This window comes from Felis catus, chromosome B1 (genome assembly GCF_018350175.1).
Source record: "Felis catus isolate Fca126 chromosome B1, F.catus_Fca126_mat1.0, whole genome shotgun sequence".
In the NCBI taxonomy this organism is placed as follows: Eukaryota; Metazoa; Chordata; class Mammalia; order Carnivora; family Felidae; genus Felis; species Felis catus.
In genome coordinates, this window is record NC_058371.1 from 71,642,184 (window position 1) to 71,666,914 (window position 24,731).

The window sequence follows — 24,731 nt, forward strand, 5'->3', positions numbered from 1 at the left end:
AGTAAGTCAAATGCTATCATGAGATAGTATAACTAATTCTTAAACTTTTGTAGGATTGATATCAATTTGTAACTTGGGGAAATTGTTGTTTGTTTCAGGAGGAATTCACTTATGAAAAAACCCTTGGTTTTGTTTATGCTGGCATCATCTTTGTTATCCATTCACCACAGAAGGTGCCCCAGATTGATGGTTTAGGCTTGTCGTCACCTGTGGGAATGCATGCATGGGTAACAATCTGCCAAATCAAGGTAAATAATATTCACAAGGTGTAAAGTCTGAGGGAATCAGGTAAGGTAATAAATGTATATACACATAAATAATACTTCCACTAGAAACCTTTTTCTGCCATGCTCTCAGAAGACCTCTGGAAATTCCATAGTTTCATTTCAGATTCTTTCCCATTACTAGGAGGTAACTATTTAGCAAAAACAATGAATTCACATGTACAACATAAGTGAAAGCTGGGAAACCTGGTAAAATCAACGTAATTTTAAATTCCATTAGAGATGGAAAGGATCAGTAAATATGAAGAGACTCCTAAGTTGCTGAACTGTGCGTTTTCTCAATGAGATGTTCTGGAAAGAAGAAAAATAAGTGGGAAGAGGAGGAATTTTGGAGTCAGACATGTCTGGCTGATTTCCATTGGCCAGCCTCTTGCTCTGCAATTTCCTTAATTAACTTCCTGAAATTCCATCCCCTTTCTCTGATAAAGATAATATTGTGTTTTCATGGTTATTATGAGGTTTACGTGAAATGACATAAAGAAAGCACTTACCCACTGCCTGGCATAAAATAAGTACTCAATAAAGGATTTTTTGTGTGTGTATGATTTTGGTTCCTATTTTGTGGGTGGAGTGATTAATATGCTAACATATTATTTCCATAAATGATACTATTTTTCTTATATGAGTTAATTTTTAGAGCAGTCTGTCTGATTTTATTAATTCACTGCAGGTACAGAGCATTTGGGATATGTGTGAAAGGACCCCTGTTATATCTACCTTCAGGGATTTTCATGTTAATAGAGCAGGCAAAATAGGCAAATGTAGTCAATTAAAAAAAAAAGAATCAAAGAGATCTGAGAAAAAAAGTAAAAATGTGTATTAGCTTCTCTTCTTGGAATGGAGATGTATGGATTGACTCAGATAAACTTCCTGAGCCAGGTATTTATTTTATCTCAAGACAGTCCATCAAGAATACCCCTGGGGAGAATGCAACCCTAACATCAAGCTGCAGAATTTTAGTACCTACAGCACTTCTGGTTGCTTGAAGGAATGCATGGCTCAGCACATACAAGAGCAATGTGGATGTTTACCTTTCCTGCTTCCTGGTGAATAAAGAATGACAAATTTCCCTTATTTAATTTTTCCTACTTAATTTGAGTCACAGCACATGAACGTATCAGAAAATTGTTTTCCATTCTTATGAAATTCTATGCCAGAAAGTCATCCATTTAACAAATACAGCCTCCACTGACAGATTTTAAATCCCGGAGTCATAGTGGAGATTTCTGGAAAAGAAAAGAAAATTGAACGAGGCCCCAATTCTTCTTTTGAGCATGTAAGTCTGGGTGCTCTTAAATATCTAAAACCGATCATCACAGTTTTCTCAGTTTGAAAGCAAAATTAGATCATCTATATAAATCTTAATCAACCCCAAATATTTCATCATTGGGGAATTCTTTTCTTTGTGGTTAGAAAAACAACCAAGGCTCCCTTTGCATAAAATTTGGAACATTCCCAAAGTCATGGATATTGGAAGCAAGCCCCGAAGGATGCAGTAGGGCAGGGTGGATAAGAGCTAGACTCTGACCCAGGCTGTTCATTTCAGCTACACAATTTCTCCTGTATGTGACCTTCAACTAAACCTCTCTGTACCTCCTATAAGCTGGGAAGAATAATAATAGTATCCTAGCTCATGGGATTGTCATAAGGATGAAAGGAGCATGTAAGTAGCTTGAAACCCACCTGACACAGAATACACTCTATATAAACACTGGTTATTTTTATTCAGATTTGCCTCATCCCCCTTCTCCGGCAAATTTATAAAGAAGTGTAGAGTGCATTAAAGGCAATACCAGTTTGGCCCTTTAAATTTGCTGCTATGGCCCATCTCACGCGTGCACACACACACACACAGACACACACACACACACACACACACACACAGACACACACACACACACACACACACACACACACTGGATATACTAATGCTAACTCTGCTCTTATTAACAATGGTTTCTACTTGGCAAACTTCTTAGGAATTTTGAGAATCATCACTTCCTTCTTTCGAGCATTCTGATCATTGGCCTCTAGCCCCTCAAAAACTGCCATTCTGTAAAACTGCTAATGCTGGATCTGATCCATCATTCCTAATTATCTTTCCAAAGTTTCTGGGAAAGAAAAAATATCTGAACTGATGGATGAACCATAATGTTTATAATTTAAAAATGTGTTACTTCTTACAAGTCAGAAACTGGATTACAAATATGTAATTTTGTAATTTAATTACAAATATGTAACTAGGAGCTAGACAAAGTGAAATATAAAATACAAAGCATGGCATTTGTGCCAACTTTTGCATATCCCACGTGCTTCCAAAATGGTATCTTATTTGGTTTGATCCTCACATATCCATCTATGTGAGAACATAGACGAGGACGTTAAAAATATAGAGACGTTAAATGAAGCAGCGAAAGTACCTCTACTAACAACTTGCAGAGCCAATCCCCAAAATCAGTTTTTCAGATATGGATTGTTTCCAAAACGTCATTGCTCTTTGCAATGAGAAAAACAGCATTTGAAGAAGCCCCGCATACTTTGGGAAAGATAGGCTTCTTTATCAATTTAATGCTGAAAGTAGATTTTATTTTTGTATTCCTTTCATTTCCTTTACCAAGAGCACTTCCTCAGAGTTAGCCAAATGTATCTGCAAATTATAAGTGGACAATCCCTTTTGGTTATTTTCAAGATCCTTGACTAAACATTGAGGCTAACCCCAGAGACCGCATGGGGTTACGGCAGTAGACAATTAGCTATGTTAAGGTGCAATGACTAAAGTTTTAGAATCAGCCTGGAATTAATCCCAGCTCGGCTACATATTGATTTTACAATTTCTCGCAAGGTCCACAGCCAATGATTAACAATATTGGTCCTTACCCGCCCCATACTACCGCTAGAAAGGCAACATGCCAGATGTGCCAGGGTGTATATGTATGTTTAAATCACATGTAAGTATTGTAATCATAGGTCAGTTTAAATCATATGTAAATACGGAAGTGTTCAGTCACTAAATTGTACACCGGAAACTAATATTACATTGCAGGTTAACTAACTGGAACTTAGATAAAAACTTTTTTTTTTTTTTTAAAGAAAGTATACTCTATGCTATGCATCTTCCAATACCATAAAAAAAAAAAAAATCAAACAATCAATCAATGGATAGAAGGAACAGGACAGAAGGTGAGCAAAATGAACCAAGCCCAGCTCCCCTGTAACTGCTTGGACAAACCACTTTCTGAACCTTAGTTTCTTATTTATAACAATGATGATTCCCACATCACAGGATTAGTGTAGGGACAAATGATAAGTGTGAGAATAATTTTAAATTTCAAAGCTATGTTTTAAGACATTATCTCCACTTAAATGATTTTGCCTGATATAGATGGAGGAAAAGAAACATGGAAATTAACAAAAACATTTCTATTTTTCCTTCCAATGTATATTTACCTTAAGTATTAGCATGGTTTCATAGTTTGTTGTTGTTCTCGCTGTTTTGCAAACAACAAGATGGATGGATAAAATATATTTTTGTCATTAGGTCACTTATTTCATGAAATGTAAAGTCTTTATGTTTAGATTTATTATTTTTAAGGAAATGGGATAGAGTGTGACCTACAAAAGTTTTACAACTGTGTTTCACCTACACTTGGTAAGTGGTTTAATTTATTTCTTTATTCTCACAATTTATATGAAAATTTCTCAGAGTGATACAAGACATTAAACCATAGTATGGCTAGTCCTGAGATGAAACAGAATAAAGACTGTAAAAAGGAACTTTTTCAATGTTTTTAAAATTAAGAACAGTAGCTTATATAGACATAGAGAGTAAAACGAAACAAAACCCTCTGAATTCACGATGCACCTGAATTAAAGATATTCATTGACCTGGGCACCTGGGTGGCTCAGTGGGTTAAGTGTCAGACTTAAGCTTAGGTCATGATCTCACGGTGTGTGGGTTCAATCCCCATGTCAGGCTCTGTGCTGACAGCTCAGGGCCTGGAGCCTGCTTCAGATTCTCTGTCTCCCTCTCTCTGCCCTCCCTCCACTTGCATGCTCTCTCGCTCTCTCTTTCTCAAAAATAAATAGACATTAAAAAATTCTTATGAAAAACAGATATTCAGTGACAAAGTCACAGCAGAAAGCTTTGATTCTTATTTGTTTTCTTTAAAAAAAGTGTATTTATTTTGAGAGACAGAGGGAGTATGAGCAGGGGAGAGGTAAGGAGAAAGACAGAGAATCCCAAGCAGGCTCTGTGCTGTCAGTGCAGAGCCCAACGTGGGGCTCTATCTCACGAATTGTGAGATCCTGACCTGAATTGAGATCAAGAGACAGATGCTTGACTGAGGGAGCCACCCAGGCACCGCGTGATTTTTATTTCCAAATTTTGTGTTTTTCAATTTTATAGTTTTGTATAATCAAAATAGCTTTGCTTTTTTTTTTCTTATTACATAAATAAAGCATGCTTGTTGTGACTGGTTCCAACGTTACAGAACAGAGAAAAATCTTGCGGAGATCAGTACAAGTTGCATCACTCTGAGAATTATTATCATTATTTAGGTGACCATCCTCTCATTTATTCATTTCGCTATACACCGCATTATATGTAAATGCTTATATAAATTTTTATGCAAATGAGACCAATACCATACACGCCACCTTTACTGGGTACAACTTCTTTTTTAAGCAATATTTTTTTTTTACTTTCATATTATTTATCTTAACTCTGAACCAGTGTTAATACTCTAATATATTCTTTTATTTTTTTCCACATAAATAGGTTCGTATTTGTGATGGTAAATCATTGCTTTTTAAAATTAAAATAGAATAATATTCTATAAAACTTGCTGTTCTATCCCATTGTGAAAATATCTCCAGGACACCAGGAATAGAATGAGAAGTTTCTTTTCCATTGTTGTAAAATATTTCATGGAATGGATACGGGTAGAAGGAACCTGATGTATTTTTTAATATCTTTCAAGCTGAATATGCAGAAGTCAGATTATTGACCAGTGGAGTTAGGAGTTACGTTGTCAAATTTCTTATGATTTCCTATCCCTGATGGAGAAAGTTTGGGGAAATAAATCATGCATGCAGTCCTTCAGGGAGTGTGGAGTGATAATGGGTTACACAGAAAAATGTGTGCTTATGACAGCACGTGTGTGTAGTGGATGTGTTTGTGTGAGTTGAAGGAAAGGATGGTGTTTATTACCAGAATCAAGAACTAGAGAAAGCAAGCAAAAGTCATGCCCTGAAGAAGTATCATACTTAGATTCCGCAGAAGAAACCCAAAGTTTGCCATTAATCAGGGAGTCTTGGTAAACAAAGCATTCACAAGAACAAAGAGTTTTGGTAGCAAAACTACAGGGAAGAACAAGAAAGGAATATTTACCCAGAGTGAGGAGCAGAGAGATTGGGTACCAGGATGTGGTCCAAAGGAAAGCTGGAGACAAATACCACCTCCTGCAGGGGATTTTTCAAGGATACATTTGCATCGATACCCTGATTGCTCTACAGAAGTCAAGACAAGACAGAGGACGGAGAACCTCGGTAGTTGAGTCAGAAGTCACTAGGTCCACAGCTACAAGATAATCTGAACACACAGCCGTGTATTTTACGCTGTTAGAACTTGAGATAAACCGCAGGATAAGTTTACTTTAAACCTGAGTCATTGGCTTTCAGGATTATATTTCAAAGTTCCTCTCAAAGGGATATAAGGTCACACAAACAACTTTCCATCTTTCTCCTGTCCAAATGCATACTATTTTATGGAGATAAACCCAAAGAATTTCTAGAAAAAACTTCTCATTTCTCACAAAGGTCAGAAGCCAGTGACTCAATGAATTTAAAAGATAATAATTCGTATGTTTCATATTCTGTCTCCTTCGCTGTATTTATGTTAAAATATAAAATATAAACACCATTTGTTAAGACAGTGATGATAGAAATTGTTAACCACGTTTTTAGCATTGAAAATCAAATGGTAAAATTTTAAAAAGCTCTTTCCTCCCAACTGTGAAATGATCCCCTTTTCTCAATATCCTGTCCTGATTTTCATTTCAGACTACATTAAAGTTAAGGAATCATGTACAATGGGAAAACATAATTCTAGCTGCCCTGTTCCTTGTGAAGAAACAGAATACCCTGCTACTATTTCTTATTCTATTTTTCCAAGTCAAAAAGCTTTGAAATATCTTTCCAAGAAGTTAAATCAAAGTCAGGAATATATCAGGTAATCTTTTTTAGTCTTGTAAATTCCTTGAAATCAGCACGAATATTTTGTTTACTCAAAACTCTTAAAGGCCGAGAAAACAAAATTCTGATCAATCAAAGGATTTGTCAAAAGACTTATGTCACTCAATTAACAATGAAAACCTAGAATTTTAAAAGTACATAAGGTCATGCCCTTGAATCCTTTAATTGTGTGAAAACTAAAATGAGGCCTGCTTGAGTAATTTGCTCATGATCTCACCCTTGTTGACCCAACTGGAGAAAATAATAGTACTGACTAATATTAGTTGATGCTTTAAAGTATGAAAACCTCCAGGACACCTGGGTGGCTCGGTCAGTTGGGTGTCTGACTGCAACTCAGGTCATGATCTCACGATTTGTGAGTTCAAGCCCTGCATCAGGCTCTGTGCTGACAGCTCAGAGCCTGGATCCTGCTTTAGATTCTGTGTCTCCTGCTCTTTCTGCCCCTTCCCTGCTCACTCTGTCTCTCTCTGTCTCAAAAATAAATAAATGTTAAAAAAATTAAAGTGTGAAAGCTCCTTACCTGCATATCACATAGTTTGTTTTAATAACTGTAAGGTTGATGGAACACAAATTATTTTTCTCATTTTACAAGTAAGGAAACTGAAGCACACCGTATCTCATGTAAATGTCCTATAAAGGTGGTCAGTGGCACAGAAAGAACTTATGCCCAAGACTTATGACCACAGATTCCTTGTGTTTTTCCACACAGATATATACTTCCAAGTTTCATTAACTGAGGATTAAATTAGGTCTCTTTCTGCTACACCATTAGAAATTGCAAGTCAAACTTCATGGAGAACTCTTTTAAAATCAGGGAGCAGCCTTAACATTTCTCTTTGTTTCGTGTTTATATTTTTAAGTTGAGCACCTGAAACAGCAACACAGTACATTGGTGTTTGCAATTTCATTTAATATAATTAAAATACATTAACTAATTAAAAGCTGATTTACTTTTGCACAGCCGGGTATCTAACGGTAAACGCGTTTTGAATCCAGTGTTATCCTGGTATTTATTTTAATGAAATAAATAAAATACTCCCCCATGTAAATACCCAAACAATAAAGTGATCTTTAAAAATCAGAAAGTAGGGCAACTGGCTGGCTGGGTTGATTAAGGGTCTGACTTTGGCTCAAGTCATGATCTCACAGTTTGTGGGCTTGAGCCCCACATCAGGCTCTATGGTGACAGCTCAGAGCCTGGAGCCTGCTTCGGATTCTGTGTCTCTCTCCCTCTCTGCCCCTGCCCCGCTCACGCTCTCTCTCTCTCTCTCTCTCTCTCTCTCTCTCTCTCAGAAATTAAATAGAAACATTTAAAACATTTTTAAATCAGGAAGAGAAAGTACTTTCATCAAGACAGGGTTGATAAGGTATGATTTCAAATACTTAGCAGATAAAAAGAAGAAAAGGCTAGAAAATTTGCAATGATCTCTGTTAATGGTTTTGTATCCAGTACAGATGTCTCTTTGTATTCCATTTTAATATGTGAAAGTGATTTATGTATGGTATTATTTCTGTTATACTAAAATATGACCAAGAAGAGTACTTTGTGTGACTTTTCACTGCTAGAGATCTCCCGAGTTTCATTATTATTTAATATGCAAAGAATGTAGGCATGATTTTGGAGACATATCGGTGAATCAGAAAAGAACCCATGTATAACAAAGATGATCCTAGAGAACATTGAGAGGTTTTTTTTTTTCCCTAAAACTTAGATTATTATAAATTTCTTTCCAATTAATCTTATCACACAATGGATATGTGAGGACCTCACATGGTTGTGAAGAGTTGAGGCCATTACTGCGAGGAATAGGGCGAGTCGCTGAACTGAGGCAGCGGAAGGCAGGGTGTCCAAATCATAGATGGAGCTGGTGGTTAGAAACCACACATATAATTAGGAAACTGGTTTGGGCACAGGTACCAGAAATCAAAGAGTAATAAATCAGAAAACACAAATGCCAGGAGAGCAGATGTGAAATCTTAGCCGCGGTAAGATTTGAAACAAAGCAACTTCCAACATACATGAAGACTTGTCTGTGTTTCTTCCGTGCACACAAGCCAACCTCAGACTATGACCAATCCAGGGCCTCATGTGGCAGCTGCCAAACCCCATTAGAAAGATGATAGGAAGCTTAGCTTGACTAAGGTAGGTAGTTTGCAAGTGAATATAAAGATAAATTTTGGCTGAATCCAGGCCAATTCCATTAGCAAAACAAATGAACTTTGTGAATTGTTCTGTTTTAATTTGACAATTTTTCAAGTAAAAACTGTATCAAATTGTTTGTTTTATGCAAAACTAATTCATTCCCCTTAATACAGCACGCGTACTCAAGCAACTGAAGTCCTTATTTAGTGTTTTGTAAACGCAATACACTCTCGATTTTTATGTTGATCTCCTTACTGTTATTAAAACCCAAATATGGGGACGCCTGGGTGGCGCAGTCGGTTAAGCCTCCGACTTCAGCCAGGTCACGATCTCGCGGTCCATGAGTTCGAGCCCCGCGTCAGGCTCTGGGCTGATGGCTCGGAGCCTGGAGCCTGTTTCCGATTCTGTGTCTCCGTCTCTCTCTGCCCCACCCCCGTTCATGCTCTGTCTCTCTCTATCCCAAAAAAAAAAAAAAAAAAAAAAAAAAAAAACCAAACCCAAATATGTTATAATTGTGCCTCCCCTGACACAAACAAATATTCTTGGACTTAAATCCCAAACAATTTCATTATCTTCAAGAAGCACAGATTCAATGAGAGCCAAATTACTAGGCAAGGCACGTGCCTGCGAGAAGTAGAATAAATGTCACACTATTTTGTAAGGGATGAATTTATCTTCTCTCAAAAACACAGATGGATAACGATTGGAAACAGTTATGAGGTTTGTGCTTAGGAAATGAGACAATATTATCAGTGTACATGCAAATTAGGAGCACAATGGAGAGCAAGAAGATTGCAGTATTGCTAAAATTATTGGACTTCCAAGACTTTATTATTTCCTTCACTTTGGCAGCTGTTTTATTATTTGTAAATATGGCAGCGACTCCTGATGATCAACTTAAATAAAATACATTCTCCTGTCACCCTGGGTTAAACCAGTGGAAATTAAGTAAACATATTAATGATATATTTTGAAGTAAGTGTACTTAGGAATATTGATTTCTAACTGGGAACAATTAGGAGAGTGATTTACAGCCATGTTCCTTAGATATATGAGAAAACACCACCTAATTCCAAGAAACATTGCTAATAGGATTCATTCTTATTGTTGCCATCTGAAAAATCGTCAGGTGGTTGGTTTCCACCTCAGCTTATAAACAGACAGGTTAATATTTACCCCTTCCTTCACTGGTTTCATCTTCAATTTGTTCCCTTATTTCTTCATTTTACAAATATGTACTGAGCACCTACTCTGTGTCAGGATTTGAGGTGTTCTAGGCATTAAGTTTACCTCACTGAACAAAAGACAAAAACCCTGACTTGTTGCACTTATTCCCACTGGGGTGAAGATGAACAATAAATATATATAGTCATATCAGATGGTGCTAAGTGCTGTGGAGAGAAAGGAAGCAGAAAAAGGGCCCGAGGAAGCCAGAGGCAGGGAGAGTTGTTCTTAGGGTTGAGGATTGCAATAAAGTAAGATCTTCCTGAGAAGGTGGCAGTTGAGCAAAGATCTAAAGCAGTGGTTCTCGAACTTTTTGATCTCAAGGTCCCTTTGCATTCTTAGAAGTTACTGAAGAGTCCAATGAGCTTTTATTTGTGTGAGTTGTATCAATATTTGTCATATTGAAAATTTAAACTATAAAAATGTTATTTATTAATTCATTTCAAACAATAATAATAGATTACGATATGGCAACATTAGATAAAAGATTTTTATAAACAACTATTTTCAGAAACATAAAATTTAGGAAGAAGAGTAGTATTGTTTTAGAATATTGTAAATTTCTTCAGTGTCTGGCTTAATAGAAGCCAGCTAGATTCTTATTTTTTCATTTAATCTGTTGGTTCATGTTGCTTTGGTTGAAGACTGTGAAGAAAACCTTAGGTCAAACAGATATGTAGTTGGGAAAGACAGGCATATTTTAATAGCTTTTGTGGATATGTGACACTTTTCTTTGATAACACATCAGAGCTCAACAAGTGAAGTTTCTTACATGTTCATTATAATACGCATCTTGTGGTTGCCCCATGGGGAGTGGAATTAACTCTCTACTCAAAATCTGATTTGGATGTTGGGACCCATGATGCCACACTCGCATCAAGGGAGTATGAAAAAATTCATAGTCATATAATGAGACTTTCTGGGAAGTCCCTGGGGTCTCCCAAGAAGATCCTCTGTTGGCTTGAGAGAACAAGGGGAGGCAGCCACCGTTGCCTTGCAATGTGGTTATGAATTAAGACTTGGCTTAGAAATCCCAAGGGTTTGAACTTTCCCAGGTACCAAAGGAGAAAGTGCGTGGGCTTTCCTATCAGTTTATCTCTTATGGGATAGGAAGAGGCAAGGATGGAACTGGAAAGCTGCCATTTGAAAGTAGTGATATGTCAAAACATCTCAATGAAGTTTTTGTACTTAAATATATTAATATCTCTTGGTCTTGTACTTTCAATGGATCTTTCATCCATGAATGATTTTGAACGTTATTTCTTGGTCATTAGAAAAATTCTAGGGGCGCCTGGTTGGCTCAGTTAGTGAAGCATCAGAGTCTTGATTTCAGCTCAGGTCATGATCTCACAGTTCATGGGATCGAGCTCCTCATTGGGCACCATGCTGACAGCACAGGGCCTACTTGGGATGCTGTCTCTTCCTCTTTCTCTGTCCCTTTCCCGCTCATGCTCTCTCTCTCTCTCTCTCTCTCTCTCAAAATAAATAAGCATTAAAAAAAGAAAAAATTCTCTGAGTTGTGCAGATCTTCCAAATATTTATCCATTTTATTATATAATATATATTTCATTTTAATATCATTATTTATCAGAAAAGTCTTTAAAAATTGGGGAGTTGTCAAGCTCATCATAGCAGACACAAATTCTCCAAAATTCTGTCACATTAAAACCTAGGCTCAAAATTTATATTATTATTTTCTATTAATTTTTTTTAATGTTTATTTATCTTTGAGAGAGATAGAAGGTGCCTGGGGGAGGGGCCAAGAGTGAGGGAGTCACAGAATCAGAAGCAAGCTCCAAGCTGTCAGCGCAGGGCCTGACATGGGGCTCAAACCCACAAGTTGTGAAACATCACCTGAGCCGAAGTTGGATGCTTAACTGAGCCACCCAGGTGCCCCTCGAAATTTATTATTAACTACAAATCTTATCAGCTATTGAAGCAACAAGTCATTGTGTTCATTTCTGTGACAATGTCCACCAAATATCATAGTCTGAATAACCATAGTTTGCCAGTTTGCTAGCTTTCTTGAAATAACAATCACAGTGAAAATATCACATGATATGATATGTTCTTTTATTATGAAAATAATTTTGACTTCATGAACCCCCCAAAAAGATATCGGGGACCCCTAAGTGTCTGTGGCCACACTTTGAAAACTACTGATCTAAAGGAGATATAAGAATTAGCCTCAGTGATAAATGGTGGAAGAACATTCCAGCAGGAGGGAAAATCAAATGCAGAGGAAGATTCTAAGCCAACAGCATGCCTCGTGTACGGATCGAGCACAATGGAGGTTGGTGTGGCAGGAAGCAGTATAAGCAATGACCAAGAATGGTAGGGCATGAGTTGAGACAGTTCAAAGTGGGTGGGTGACAGAGGTAGGGCCATGGAGTTTTACTTAGAGTATCCTGGGGAGTATCTAGGGAGTTTTGAGCAAAAGAGTGATATGATTTGTTAGTTGCAGAAGTATTATTTTGATCATTGTGTGAAGAAAATAGGATATGTAGATATTGCAGTGAAATACATTAAAGTTGGAAGTGGAAAGACCAATCAGAAAGCTATTGGAAAAATCCAGGTGAGATGGATTCTGTACATATTTTGAAGGTAAAGCAAATATTTACCGATGGATTTGGCTGTGTATTGTTAATACCTTATAAATGGAGGAAATGTGAAGAGTTTGACTTGGAATATGTTCAATTTGAAATACCTATTGAACATTCAAAGAAAAATACCATGAGACAACTGGATATGTTATTCAAGTTCAAAGTAAGATCTGAGCTGGGGTGGGGACAGAGTGTGAGGGCATCCAAGGCTATCTGAAGAGATATTTTAAAATAATTTTTATTCACTTTGGTCTCAAGTAAAGATTTCTAGAAGACACTAGGAAAACAGTCTGCCCTAAAATATTAATGATATAAATGACTGCCATTTATTGAACACCCAGTATATACCAGATTCTATGCCAATTCTTTACATACATTATTTAATTTCTCCTCACATAGCTTTAAAATCCCAACTCTAGGGGTGCCTGGTGGCTCAGTCGATTCAGTGTCTGACTTTGGCTGAGGTCATGATCTCACAGTCTGTGAGTTCAAGCCCCATGTCAGGCTCTGTGCTGACGGCTCAGAGCCGGCAGCTTGCTTTGGATTCTGTGTCTCCCTTTCTTCTGCTCTTTTCTCTCTCTCTCTCTCTCTCTCTCTCTCTCTCTCTCTCTCTCTCTCTCAAAAATAAAAATAAACATTAAAAAAAAATAAATCCAATCCAATCCAATCCTGACTCTAAAATCCCCACTACAGATGAGGAAACCAAGGTTCCAGAAACCCACATGGTTTCTCCAGGATCACACAAGTAACAAAAGACAAGATTTGAATTCAGATCAGACACATACTTAAATGTTTGTAAATATTCCAATCTACTCAATAGATATTGACATTTAATGTCTTTTTCCAGTTTTCTCATGAATAAGCCATAGAAAAATTATTGGATCTGGGGAAAAATTCTTCTCCTTAAATACCAACATGGTAAGAGTACCTTCCAAATATAACAAGCTATTGTGATTACAGTGCTGTGTTTAATTCAACATTAAGTGACAACTGAATTAAAAATGAATATTAATTTCATCAAATAAGCATTAAAAGTAATGCTGACAATCTTGAGCCAGATTAACTCTGTTTTTATCCCCAGGGAGAATCTTGTGAACATTGAAATAAACTACAGTGACTTATACTATAAGATAACTCAGCAGCAAAAGGCAGTGAGTGTGTCTGAGTTACTTGGTAAGTGTTAATTTACTTGTTCTTCAATTTTTAAGACATTTTCTCTCAGGTTGTTTTTTTTTTTTTCTTTTTGTACTTAAGGTTTTAGCTTCTCACTGGAGAAGTGATAGTGCTAGTCTTCGTCTGTCATTTAAATCTGACACTTTCTCTCTCCCTAGACACACCTCCAGTAAACCTCACACCGGGTTTCACCAAGAAAGGCTGACATTCATATTCGAACTCAGCATCTTGCTTTCCTTTCAGACACCGGGCACTCCTCCCCGCCAAGCAACTGACTATTATAGAGTGTTTCAGCAATCCTGCTTCTGAGTAGATAAGCATCTCAGACATCCACACAGAACTCCACTCAGACTGGAGCGAAAAGAAGAGACTGAGTGAGTAGAATTTAATCCTTTTGTACTTCCAATTTATTATTTATTTATTTATTATATAATTTATTGTCAAGTTAGCTAACAGTGTACATGGTGCGCTCTTGGCTTCTGGAGTAGATTCCTGTGATTCACCACTCATTCAAAACACCCAGTGCTCATCCCAACAAGTGCCTTCCTCAGTGCCCACCACCGATTGTCCTGCCCATCCCCCTGCCACCCCACTCTCTTCCACCCTTAGTTTGTTCTCTGTATTTAAAGTCTCTTATGGCTGACTTCCCTCTCTGTTTGTAAGTATATATTTTTTTCTTTCCCTTCCCCCATGATCTTCTGTGACATTTCTCAACTTTCACCTATGAGTGAAAACGTATATCTGTCTTTTGCTGACTGACTTATTTCACTTAGTGTAATACCCTCCAGTTCCGTCCACCTTGTTGCAAATAGCAAGATTTCATTATTTTTCATTGCCAAGTAGTATTCCATTGTATATATGTACCACTTCTTCTTTATCCATTCATGAGGTGATGGACATTTGAGTTCCTTCCATAATTTGGCTATTGTTGATAGTGCTGCTATAAACATTGGGGTACATGTGCCCCCATGAATCAGCACTCAAGTAAAATTCAATCTTTAGGGGCGCCTGGGTGGCGCAGTCGGTTAAGCGTCCCACTTCAGCCAGGTCACGATCTCGCGGTCCGTGAGTTCGAGCCCCGCGTCAGGCTCTGGGCTGATGGCTCGGAGCCTGGAGCCTGTTTCCGACTCTGTGTCTCCCTCTCTCTCTGCCCCTCCCCCGTTCATGCTCTGTCTCTCTCTGTCCCAAAAATAAATGTTGAAAAAAAAAAAAATTCAATCTTTAAGTTACAAGCATTGTCTGTTCATGTCCTTAACAAATTTAATTGCTGATTTTGTAGATCTTATTGCATATTTACAGGAAGTGATGTAGGAGACAGTAGAGAGTATCAATCAGGCAAAATAACAGCAATCACACATGGGCAGCTAAGACCCTAAATGGGGAGGAAATATACAAATTTCTCAAAGGTCTAGAGGCAACTTATATCTCACTACCAAACTGTACAAAAAAATAGCATGATTCTAAGAATGGTCCAAGGCAATGAGAAAAAGATTAATAATGTAATCTATTTAAGAAGTCAGTGCTCCAGGGGCACCTGAGTGGCTCAGTCAGTTATGAGACTGACTTCAGCTCAGGTCATGATCTCGCAGTTCATGGGTTTGAGCCCCGCATAAGACTCTGTGCTGACAGCTCAGAGCCTAGAACCTGCTTCAGATTCTGTGTCTCCTTCTCCCTCTGCTCCTCCCTCACTCATTATTATTAAAATAATAAATAAACATAAAAAATTTTAGTAAACATTTTTAAAAATAATTTAAAAAAAAGAAGTCAGTGCTACAGTAGTCAAATTCATAGACAAAAAGTTGGATGGTGGTTGCCAGGGGCTGGGGGGAATGGGAGACTGGAGACATTTTTAAATGGGTACAGGGTTTCAGTTGGGGGGATAAAAAAGTTCTGGAGATGGACGTTGGTGATGGCTGCACTACAGTGGGAATGTACGTAGTGCCACAGAACTACATGCTTAAAATCTATTAATATGGCAAATTTTGTGTCACATTTTACTACAACTAAGCACAATCAATAAAGACAAATATAGATTTTAAAAATTTCTTAAAGAGAAGGCAGTACTGTGCTAACATATTTTAGTTAGATGAAATATTACAAGTGCTTAAAAAGAAATAGTTTGGACGCTAGAATTCACAAATTGCTTCACAAATTGCTTCTGGAAAACATCATCATTCAATTAGTCACCTGAATGCTACATTTGTTCATTTAGCACATGGAAATGAATTTGTAATTGTCTAGGATGTTTTATTGATTTGCCTCAACTTATTATCTTCCAAAATCTTTGAGTTATATTTTTGGAAACAGATTTTATAATTGCTTTCTCTCCCTCTCTCTCTCTCTCTCTCAAGTCATCAGTTGGTTAACTCTTTGTAACTCTCTCCTTTTTGAGATGATTTACATAAATATTATTTTAATATATCATTAATTTCTATTACTTTATACCTTAACATAATACAACTAATTCATTTTCATATAGTATCAACTATGGTTAATCTATTAGCTTCAAATAATTTAAACTCTAGTAATGTTTGATGTGCCTTTTATAAAAGACACATTATTTATTCGATTTCATTATTGGCTTTATTACAGCAGATGTTGGTGGTCAACTGGACCTATTTTGTGGGGCCAGCATGATTACAATTATAGAAATTATTGAATATATATTCACCAATTTCTACTGGATATGCATTTTGTTCTTGCTGAAGATACCTCAAATGACCCAGGGGTCTCCTCCACCTCAGCATTATCTGAAGAAGAGAAATCACATAGAAGAACGCTAATGTTCACATAGGACAAAAGCTTTTGCTTTTCTCTTCATAATACCTTCAAATTTCTTCATGACTAATTCACTGTTATGTAATTTTATCTTATATCTTGGGAATTCAATAAAAGCCACTGTAGGTATCTATCTCTTTATACATCTTTATCTCTGTCTATACTTATGTGTATATCTATAATATATATATATTACATATATATAATATATATACACACACACATACACACACATGCATACACATACAGGGAGAGAGAGAGAGCGAAAAAAAGAGACAGAGCAGGCAGGTACTATTTTTTTTTTCAACATTGAATTCCCAGCACCTACAACAGCAGAAATGGTGTAGTAGGCATATCATAATTTTTTTTAATGAATGAATGTATAATGTAAAAGGACATTCTTTATGTCCTTTATGTTCTTATGTCCTATCTAAAAATGCAAACTGGACCTGGTAAATGAACTGTATGTGAGGAGAAAAGATACTTTTTTATTCTGAAAATAATACGTGCAATCTGCGCTTTACAAAATTTCTGAGAATATTTATTTTCACTGAAATTCAACATAATTTTATTTTACTTTGTCTGGAAAGTTATACTATATAACTGTATAACTTTTGTAGGGGCAGGAATCTCTATGTATTTCCTATACAGGTGGATATTTAAATCTATTTAAAAATAAAGTTAAATTTATTTAACTTTATTGGTATATTGGTATATTGGGAGTACATAGTGTTTTGTCAGTTTCTCCACATATCTCCATGTGCTTATTTGATCAATCAACCTGCTTTCAGCCTCTCAGAATATTCAATCAATGGTGAATTATTCAGAAGTCTTGCCAAAAACATTTAAGAAATAATCAACAAGTCATAGAATTCTAACCCCAAACTCATTCTAGTGTTGCCAGGTCTCATTTCCTTTCCAGCCACATGAGAATAACGTCTGAAAAGTTTTAAGGTGTTGTTTTCAAGTTTATTTATGAGCAAGTGCTTAGTGTTGTGGAGATAAGGCCAGTGCAATTAGGACTCAGTCGAATGAGGAATATGTTTATCTCATGACCTGGCCATCCCTATCATGACAAATACTTCAGAGAAATTCTCTCCCAGAGATGTGACAGGCTAGAAGCTGCTTCATCCTTATAGCTGTCATTGGGGAGGCTTACGGCAATGGTGTGGGTACATGCAAGACTAAGCAGCAGAGGGACCCTATGGATTAAATGTGATTCCCCCCAAATGCTGATATATTGATAAATCTTAAAAAATAAAGTGTTAAGTAAAGAAAAGTTTAAAATATAAAACACTCCTGGGGTACCTGGGTGGCTCAGTTGGTTATACATCTGACTTGATTTTGGCTCTGGTTGTGATCTCAAGGTTTGTGAGATCCAACCCTACGTCGGGCTGCACACTGACAGCATGGCGATTCTGGGATTCTCTCTCTCCCTCCCTCTCTGCCTTCCCCCAGTGTCTCTCTCTTTCTCTCAAAATAAATAAACTTAACATATATATATATATATGTGTATATATATATATATACATATAACATATATATTATAATTTATATAACATATATATAACATATATATATAAGGCTCCAAAACTCTATAATGCAATAGTTTATGTAAATTGAATACGCATGCACACAGAGCAAGTATGTTATGTCTTTAAGAGAACACATATTTAAAAAGTAAAGAAAAATATCACATTAAATATTTACATAAAAACACATCAGAAAGATTGCCTGTAGTGGAAAGGGGAATGAGAAGTGGAGAAATATATAAGGTAATAAAGAAACAAGAAATAAAATAAGAAATAAGAAATAAATGAGGTAAATAAACCAATGAACAGAAAATATAGGACTGATGATACTGCAGAGTGAAAAGTAACTCATTTCTCTGCCCTGTGGACCAAAATCTAGCATAAAATATTTGGCTGCAAAGCCATGAGGTTTTTTTTGTTTATTTTTGTTTTTGTTTTTGTTTTTGTGACCGTTGTGAAAAATCATTTGTTGTGCTAATATTAGTGCGACTGAATCTCAGGCTTACTGCAGGACAGCTTCTCACTTCTTGTGTTGAAATTCTTTTCTCCTCTACTTATTCAAATTTGTTAAGTGAAACCAAGGAGATACTATTCTCACTCTTTTTCAACACATTGAAAAAATATTTAACTGATTTGAATCCATCAGGAAAAACTCCACAAACATTATTCTATGCCTAACATAAAATGAGAAAGTCACAAAATATAATTGAGATAACTCCTATGTTTTGGACTTGAGGAATCCTGAATTATAACAAATTTTAAGTATTTCCCATGACCTTTACTAACTTATCTTCCGATATTCCTATGCTTTAAACATTACAAATATATACTGTTTAAAAGAAATTACATAAGGATTGTTGTAATAAAAGAAGCAACTGATTAAGAACAGAACTTCTCAGAATGTAAGCCTCACTTCCTGTAATTGAGACTTAAGCTCCGAGACCCTAGACCATAGAGTCAGTAAAGAGAATTGAGCAACACAAGCAGTATAAGGAGTAGCTTTTGGACCCCTAAATCAATAGGTCAGAATTACTTTGGGAAAACAATAGGTATTATGGATGTCATGAGATTTTGATGCCTAAGGGTTGTCATCTTACCCTTGGTTAAAAGTAGCAAAAGCTCTAAAACAGATTAAGCAGAGACCAATCTCATCCGTAGACTTTGCCTGATATAGCTTTGACCTCTGGAAAAATGGCAAAATTGATTGAAATAAAGAAGATGAATGAAAGGGGAAATGATAGAAAAGAGGAGGCTGCTGTGTCTGTTAATCACTCTTGTAAAAGTGAAATTACTGATGAGGAAAGGGAAAGGAAAATGAAACACAAACAAGGTAAAATCGAGACTGATACATGAAACAAACATGCAAACAAAATGGGCCTCATTTCTGCTCAAAGCTCTTTTGGGAACTTGGAAACATAGTGTACTATGAGGCTATTTTGTTTTAGTGTTCATTGAATTTTGAGAGAGAGAGAGAGAGAGAGAGAGAGCAAGTGAAGGGAGGGGCAGACAGAGGGGGACAGAGGATCTGATGGACTCCGCACTGACAGCAGAGTCAATGTGGGACTTGAAATCCCAAAACGTGAGACCATGACCTGAGCCAAAGTGGGACGCTTAAGTGACTGACCCATCCAGGTGCCCTGTGAGGCTACTTATTTAGGACTTTATTACAAATGTACCATCTCAGTATTATACAGTAACAGGCCAGAGGACAGTTGGACCACTTGGCTGAAAAGCACCATCAATTGCAAATGAATCCTTGCTTTTTTCATGTCTTTGCTTAAATGATCAAGAGACAAATAATGGAATGGTAAACATCGTGGAATGGAGGAGACTATTCAGGATGAATATTAATTTTGGTTGGTTGCCATGTTCAGCATCCAAACAAAAATCCCAGAATTTTAAATACACAATCCCAAATGTTTTAAATGTAAATATAATTAAACATACAATTGCAGAATTTTAAATGTTACCTCTTTGGGAATTGATGAAGATGGAAATACAGAGGCTGTGCACCTACAGAAAAATGGAATAGTTCTGAAGCATTTGAAATATTGTGGGTGCAAAGAACTCTAGGCCTGTGACATGACAACCAGCAAACCCTCCAGTGATACAACCCTGAGGCCAATAATAGTGGATATCAATAAATGTTTGGGCCCTTTACATAGCCCTCCTATTGAAAGGGGACAAGGTCACATAGGAACTTGAAGCTATGTAGGGCAATATCCAGAAGTTGAAAGAACAACTTGGAGGTTGCATTGGTGCTGCAGTGGATGACATAAGTATTAATAAGAAATTGCACATTGGAGAGCAAAAAAGAAAAACAAAAACATCTTGTTGTGGCATTGCCTATACCTGATAGGAATGGAATGCACTTACCATAATGGAATGCACTTGCTGTATAAAATAGAGGGCTTTGCCATTAATGGCTTGTAGCTTAAATAAGTCAATTTAACCTTTTGCTCCATTTTGTCATGCTAAGTGAGAACCTTTAGAATTACCCAATTTTCATCCACAGTTAATATTTTAACTTTAAAAAAAGCACAGATAATTTTGAAATATTGTCAAATAGATGTATGAAGATTATCGTCTCCCCGACAGAAGCCTAATATTGCATCTCAGCATAAAATAGTGGAAGTTTAGGGTTGCAAGTCGCTGAACGCAGCAACTACAGATGATCCTCATAGGAGTCAATCATTGATCTGTTACCAGGCTTTAGTGGAGACAGAACCACATCAAATAATTCTAAGCCCCAATTCAGCTGCAACGTCAGAGACACCATCCAATAAAGACAGAACAATTCAGAAGGACTGTATGATAAAATGGAAATGGTCTTTACAGAAGCATGTTCAATGGCAGCTCTGAAGGAAGGGAAGGGTGGGAATATATTGCATCCAAGAACAGGTTGTAGTTGTGCATTTAGGGCCATGACAAAATCCCCAAAATGGGGAGTTCCTATTACTGAATGGCCCAAACATCATTATTTCCTCTCTGTTTAAGCAAAACAAGCTTCTTGGTGTACTGATGGAAAATTCTTCACTGAAAGATGTAAGTCAGTTTAGAAATGAGCCCTCATTCACCCTGTGAATGATAAATCTCTGGTTGAAGAAGGCACGGTAAGTCCACACAATGGACATAATAGAAGACATTATATTTGGGGATACTGAAGCATGGGACTCCCACTACCAGAATAACATTTGGATATTCATAGACAATTGGAATTTGTCAATAGCCTTGCTGTGTGTCCAATCAAATGAGCCTTCAGTTAGGACAATTAGGAATATCTCTCTATGGAGAATGAAATTTTAGAAATCTCTGTAAGAATTCTGAAGAAAAATCTAAATGGGTCATGTAGATGTCTATCTGGGAAAAGCCTAGTGGCTGATTCAAAAGGAATTTGGAATGCAAAGTCTGAGGCTTGTTCTGCCCCTGAAGCTGGCTACTTGGTATATGAAATATAAGAATGCAGAGATGTTTAAACTATTCAATGATGGGTATAAAAGTGACATTCTTTTCTCCTGTATAAAACACTTCCCAGAATGCCAAGAGGAAAAGATTATAAGGCTTTGGGTAAGATTCTCAAGGACAATAGCTAGCAGGTAGGTTAGGGGAACTCTTACCAGTGACCCCATGTGACTTCAAACAGGTTCTGACTGGAATAGGCATGATTACTACTTTGGGCTTTATTACGCTTTGACTGAAGTCAATCCCCTCAAAGATTTGGAACAACAGATTGTGTTTCTATTTGATTCTACCAACTGCATTTCACAGATCAAGGAGACATGCCATTGCTGCTAATGTAGCAAAATGAGATAAGAAGCTTAACATCATATGGACTTAATATATCTCCTACCATCTTCAAACTGGAATCAAAAACCTTTATTAAAAATGGAAAGAGTATGATAGAGGTATGAAAAGCTGATCCGACTCATGGGTAAATTCAGATTTTATCTGAATATGAGGGATAGTGGAGGAGCACCTTTGCAAAGCATTCTTTGTAAAGAATATGGGGATGAGAATGAATGTTGGAGGATGATGCAAGCACATACTATCTGACTTTCTCACCTCAAAAATATCTTCCTTATTCTACTGTGTCTAGCTGTACCAGGTCGAGGACTGCACTTGTATGTTCTGGAAGAGGGAAGAGCCACCATGCAAACAATCAATGCCATAATATCAATTTCTCTGAAAGTATAAATATTTCTAAGGGGAAAAATAGACTGAATGAAGATTCCACACTATGTGGCTCACCTGGGAATAACTGGAAGTCCTGGCCCACTGCCTGTGTAGTGACAGTCCCCTAATCTTTCCCTTTCTAACAGTACACTTTATTGGGAATGGACAAAAGGAACACTAAGATTTTTGCTACTTGCCTGTGAGGGGTTGATGGCATGGCTGCATATGAAACTGTAGCCTAGAGAGGTCAAGTCTCCAGGTGAAAAACAGATAGGCAGAAGCTGTGGAATATGGAAAAGGAGCACATAAATGACAAATAACCTTGGGAAAGAATACTGTCATTCTGTTCCAGAGAGAGGGGCTCAGAACAAGAGACCTAGTACTCTTAATTCTCTCAGGTATGGTCATGGGTCATGATTCATGCTGATGTGCTTTTCCTCTGAGACAGAAAAATGACCTGAAGCCAAACTATAAAGTTGACCCAATAAAGCTATTTGAGGTATTTGAAGAAAAGATATTAATTGGCAGCCCTTGGTAAACTGCCTGCAAAATGAGCAAGTAGGAATCATCTTTTGGGTTTTGCTTTTCAAGCCATGTTTATCATATTCATACAGAGAAGACTCAGGCTAGAGGAATACATTTGTGGAAACCCTGTACAGTCTAAAATATGACATGTTTCTGGTAAGAGCACATATATATATATATATATATATATATATATACATATATATATATATATATATCAGTGCTATTTCCTCTCCAAAATGCCATGAATCAACAAAGAACCTTCCCCGTGGTACATCCGATTGCTCAGGAGGTAGATGTCAGATTGTTGGAGAGGAAAATGGTCAGAGCTTCAAAGTGATACCTGAAAACCTATGTTGTTGGAAATTTGCTTCTAGAATTTTGCTCCTCTTATCCCAGATGGAACCTAAAGTTTAGTGAGCAGTGGCCTCTAGTAACTGTTTTTGTAGCAGGGGATGTATTTTTATATAGAAAGAAATCTTTTGGGGACGGTTTGATAAATAACATGATAATATTAACTGAGATATGGTACGGAAAGACGATTTTTCATCTCTCCACTGCAGTTGTACGTTACAATAAAAGATTTAGAGTTTTAATTATGGATTGAAAGGTAAATGAAACTTGAGTAGACAATGATCCCAGGATGAGGCTGTATTTTCAGAAGTTAAGCCAAAATTCCCCCCTGATGTCATACTCATGGAGATTGAGTATTAAGTGAATTTAAACTTTTCATGTTACCAAAACACAGTGTACCATTCAATTAAATATGAACTCTGTCAGTGACCATTTGGAGGTCCTCAATAAATTAGCACATCTCTCTAAGGCACTGGCAAAATTTCTGTCTCTGTTAAAAGTAAATTAAAATCTCCTTCAAGCTAGCCCCTTTAACTTCCTGAGCCTAAAGGGAGCTTTCCTCCAACAAAATCCACTAAATCATTTTTGTTTTAAGAGAGAGAGAGAAAAGAAAACTAATACATGATTATATGTACATATATATTAATAATATGGTATATATACATCTATACTAATACACGGTTAAGTTTCAGAAAGCTTATTGAAAAAAAAGTTCAGAAAAGGTGAAGAGAAATAACTATTCACAGTTTTGGAGATATCTAAACAGAGTTGAATCCTGCAGATCAGATTGGTAGAACTTGGATAAACAGAGAGAAGGCAAGGTCTTCAGCATAGAAGCTTGAAACAAAACCTTACAGCTGCAGATTTGTACAGTGTGTTTGCAAAACATCAAGGAGATTAGTTTAGAGAGAGTGGAAAGGACATCAAGTTGAACTAGAAATCCTTTTGAATAAAAGAAGTGATTAGATTATAGGAATCCTTAAATTCTTCTCTAAGGTAATTGATCTTTGCCCTGCAGCAAATTGAGGAAGAGACACTATCGTTTCTTGAACGGAGTGGTTAGATTGTGGTTGCAGATCAAAAGGAAAAATAGGGTGTATGATACCAACAGAATATGGGAATCTCCATGCAATGCCAATAGTAATGTTGACAGATTCTATGCAAGTAGTAGGCAGATTAAATTTACACATTAATTAGGACCCAGAAATTTTACTATTGAAAACATAAATACATATTATATATAATATATATTTAATATTATGCAGTATGTTATGTATTCATATTATATATATATATCGTATCACATACATCATATATAAAAATCTCAAAAAGTAAATATATAAGTATTTCTTCCAAAAGTGTGTGTGTATATCTATCTCTCTCTCTCTATATATATACATACATACATACAAGTGTGTGTCTGTTCATGTGTATAATCTCTCAAGGGAAGAATTCACACATAAAAACATGAAGAGAAATATACATACATTACAACGTTGGGAGTTGGGGATATTTTGGTAGTCCATTAGTAAAGAAATGTTATTTTGTGGACACTTATGTTGGTGACCCCCAATAGATCATGCCTCACTGTGGAAGAACAAATAAAGATTTCCTATTTCAGGGTCATGACGATATTTGTTTTCAGTCAAGTTTGGCCACATAAATAATTTATGCCTAGAGAATGGTACTT

General features: G+C 36.6%; 1 protein-coding gene across 1 annotated transcript in view; it reads left to right on the forward strand.

The window, feature by feature from the left end:
- ASIC5 (acid sensing ion channel subunit family member 5) overlaps positions 1-16,602 on the forward strand; it is a 29,521-nt gene extending 12,919 nt beyond the window's left edge. The window contains 6 exon segments of the mRNA XM_045056725.1: positions 99-248; positions 1,183-1,330; positions 3,877-3,933; positions 6,345-6,513; positions 13,588-13,679; positions 16,272-16,602. Coding sequence (XP_044912660.1) covers positions 99-248; positions 1,183-1,330; positions 3,877-3,933; positions 6,345-6,513; positions 13,588-13,679; positions 16,272-16,462 — 807 coding nt within the window. The 3' untranslated portion in view covers positions 16,463-16,602.
- Positions 16,603-24,731: the final 8,129 nt, after the last annotated feature.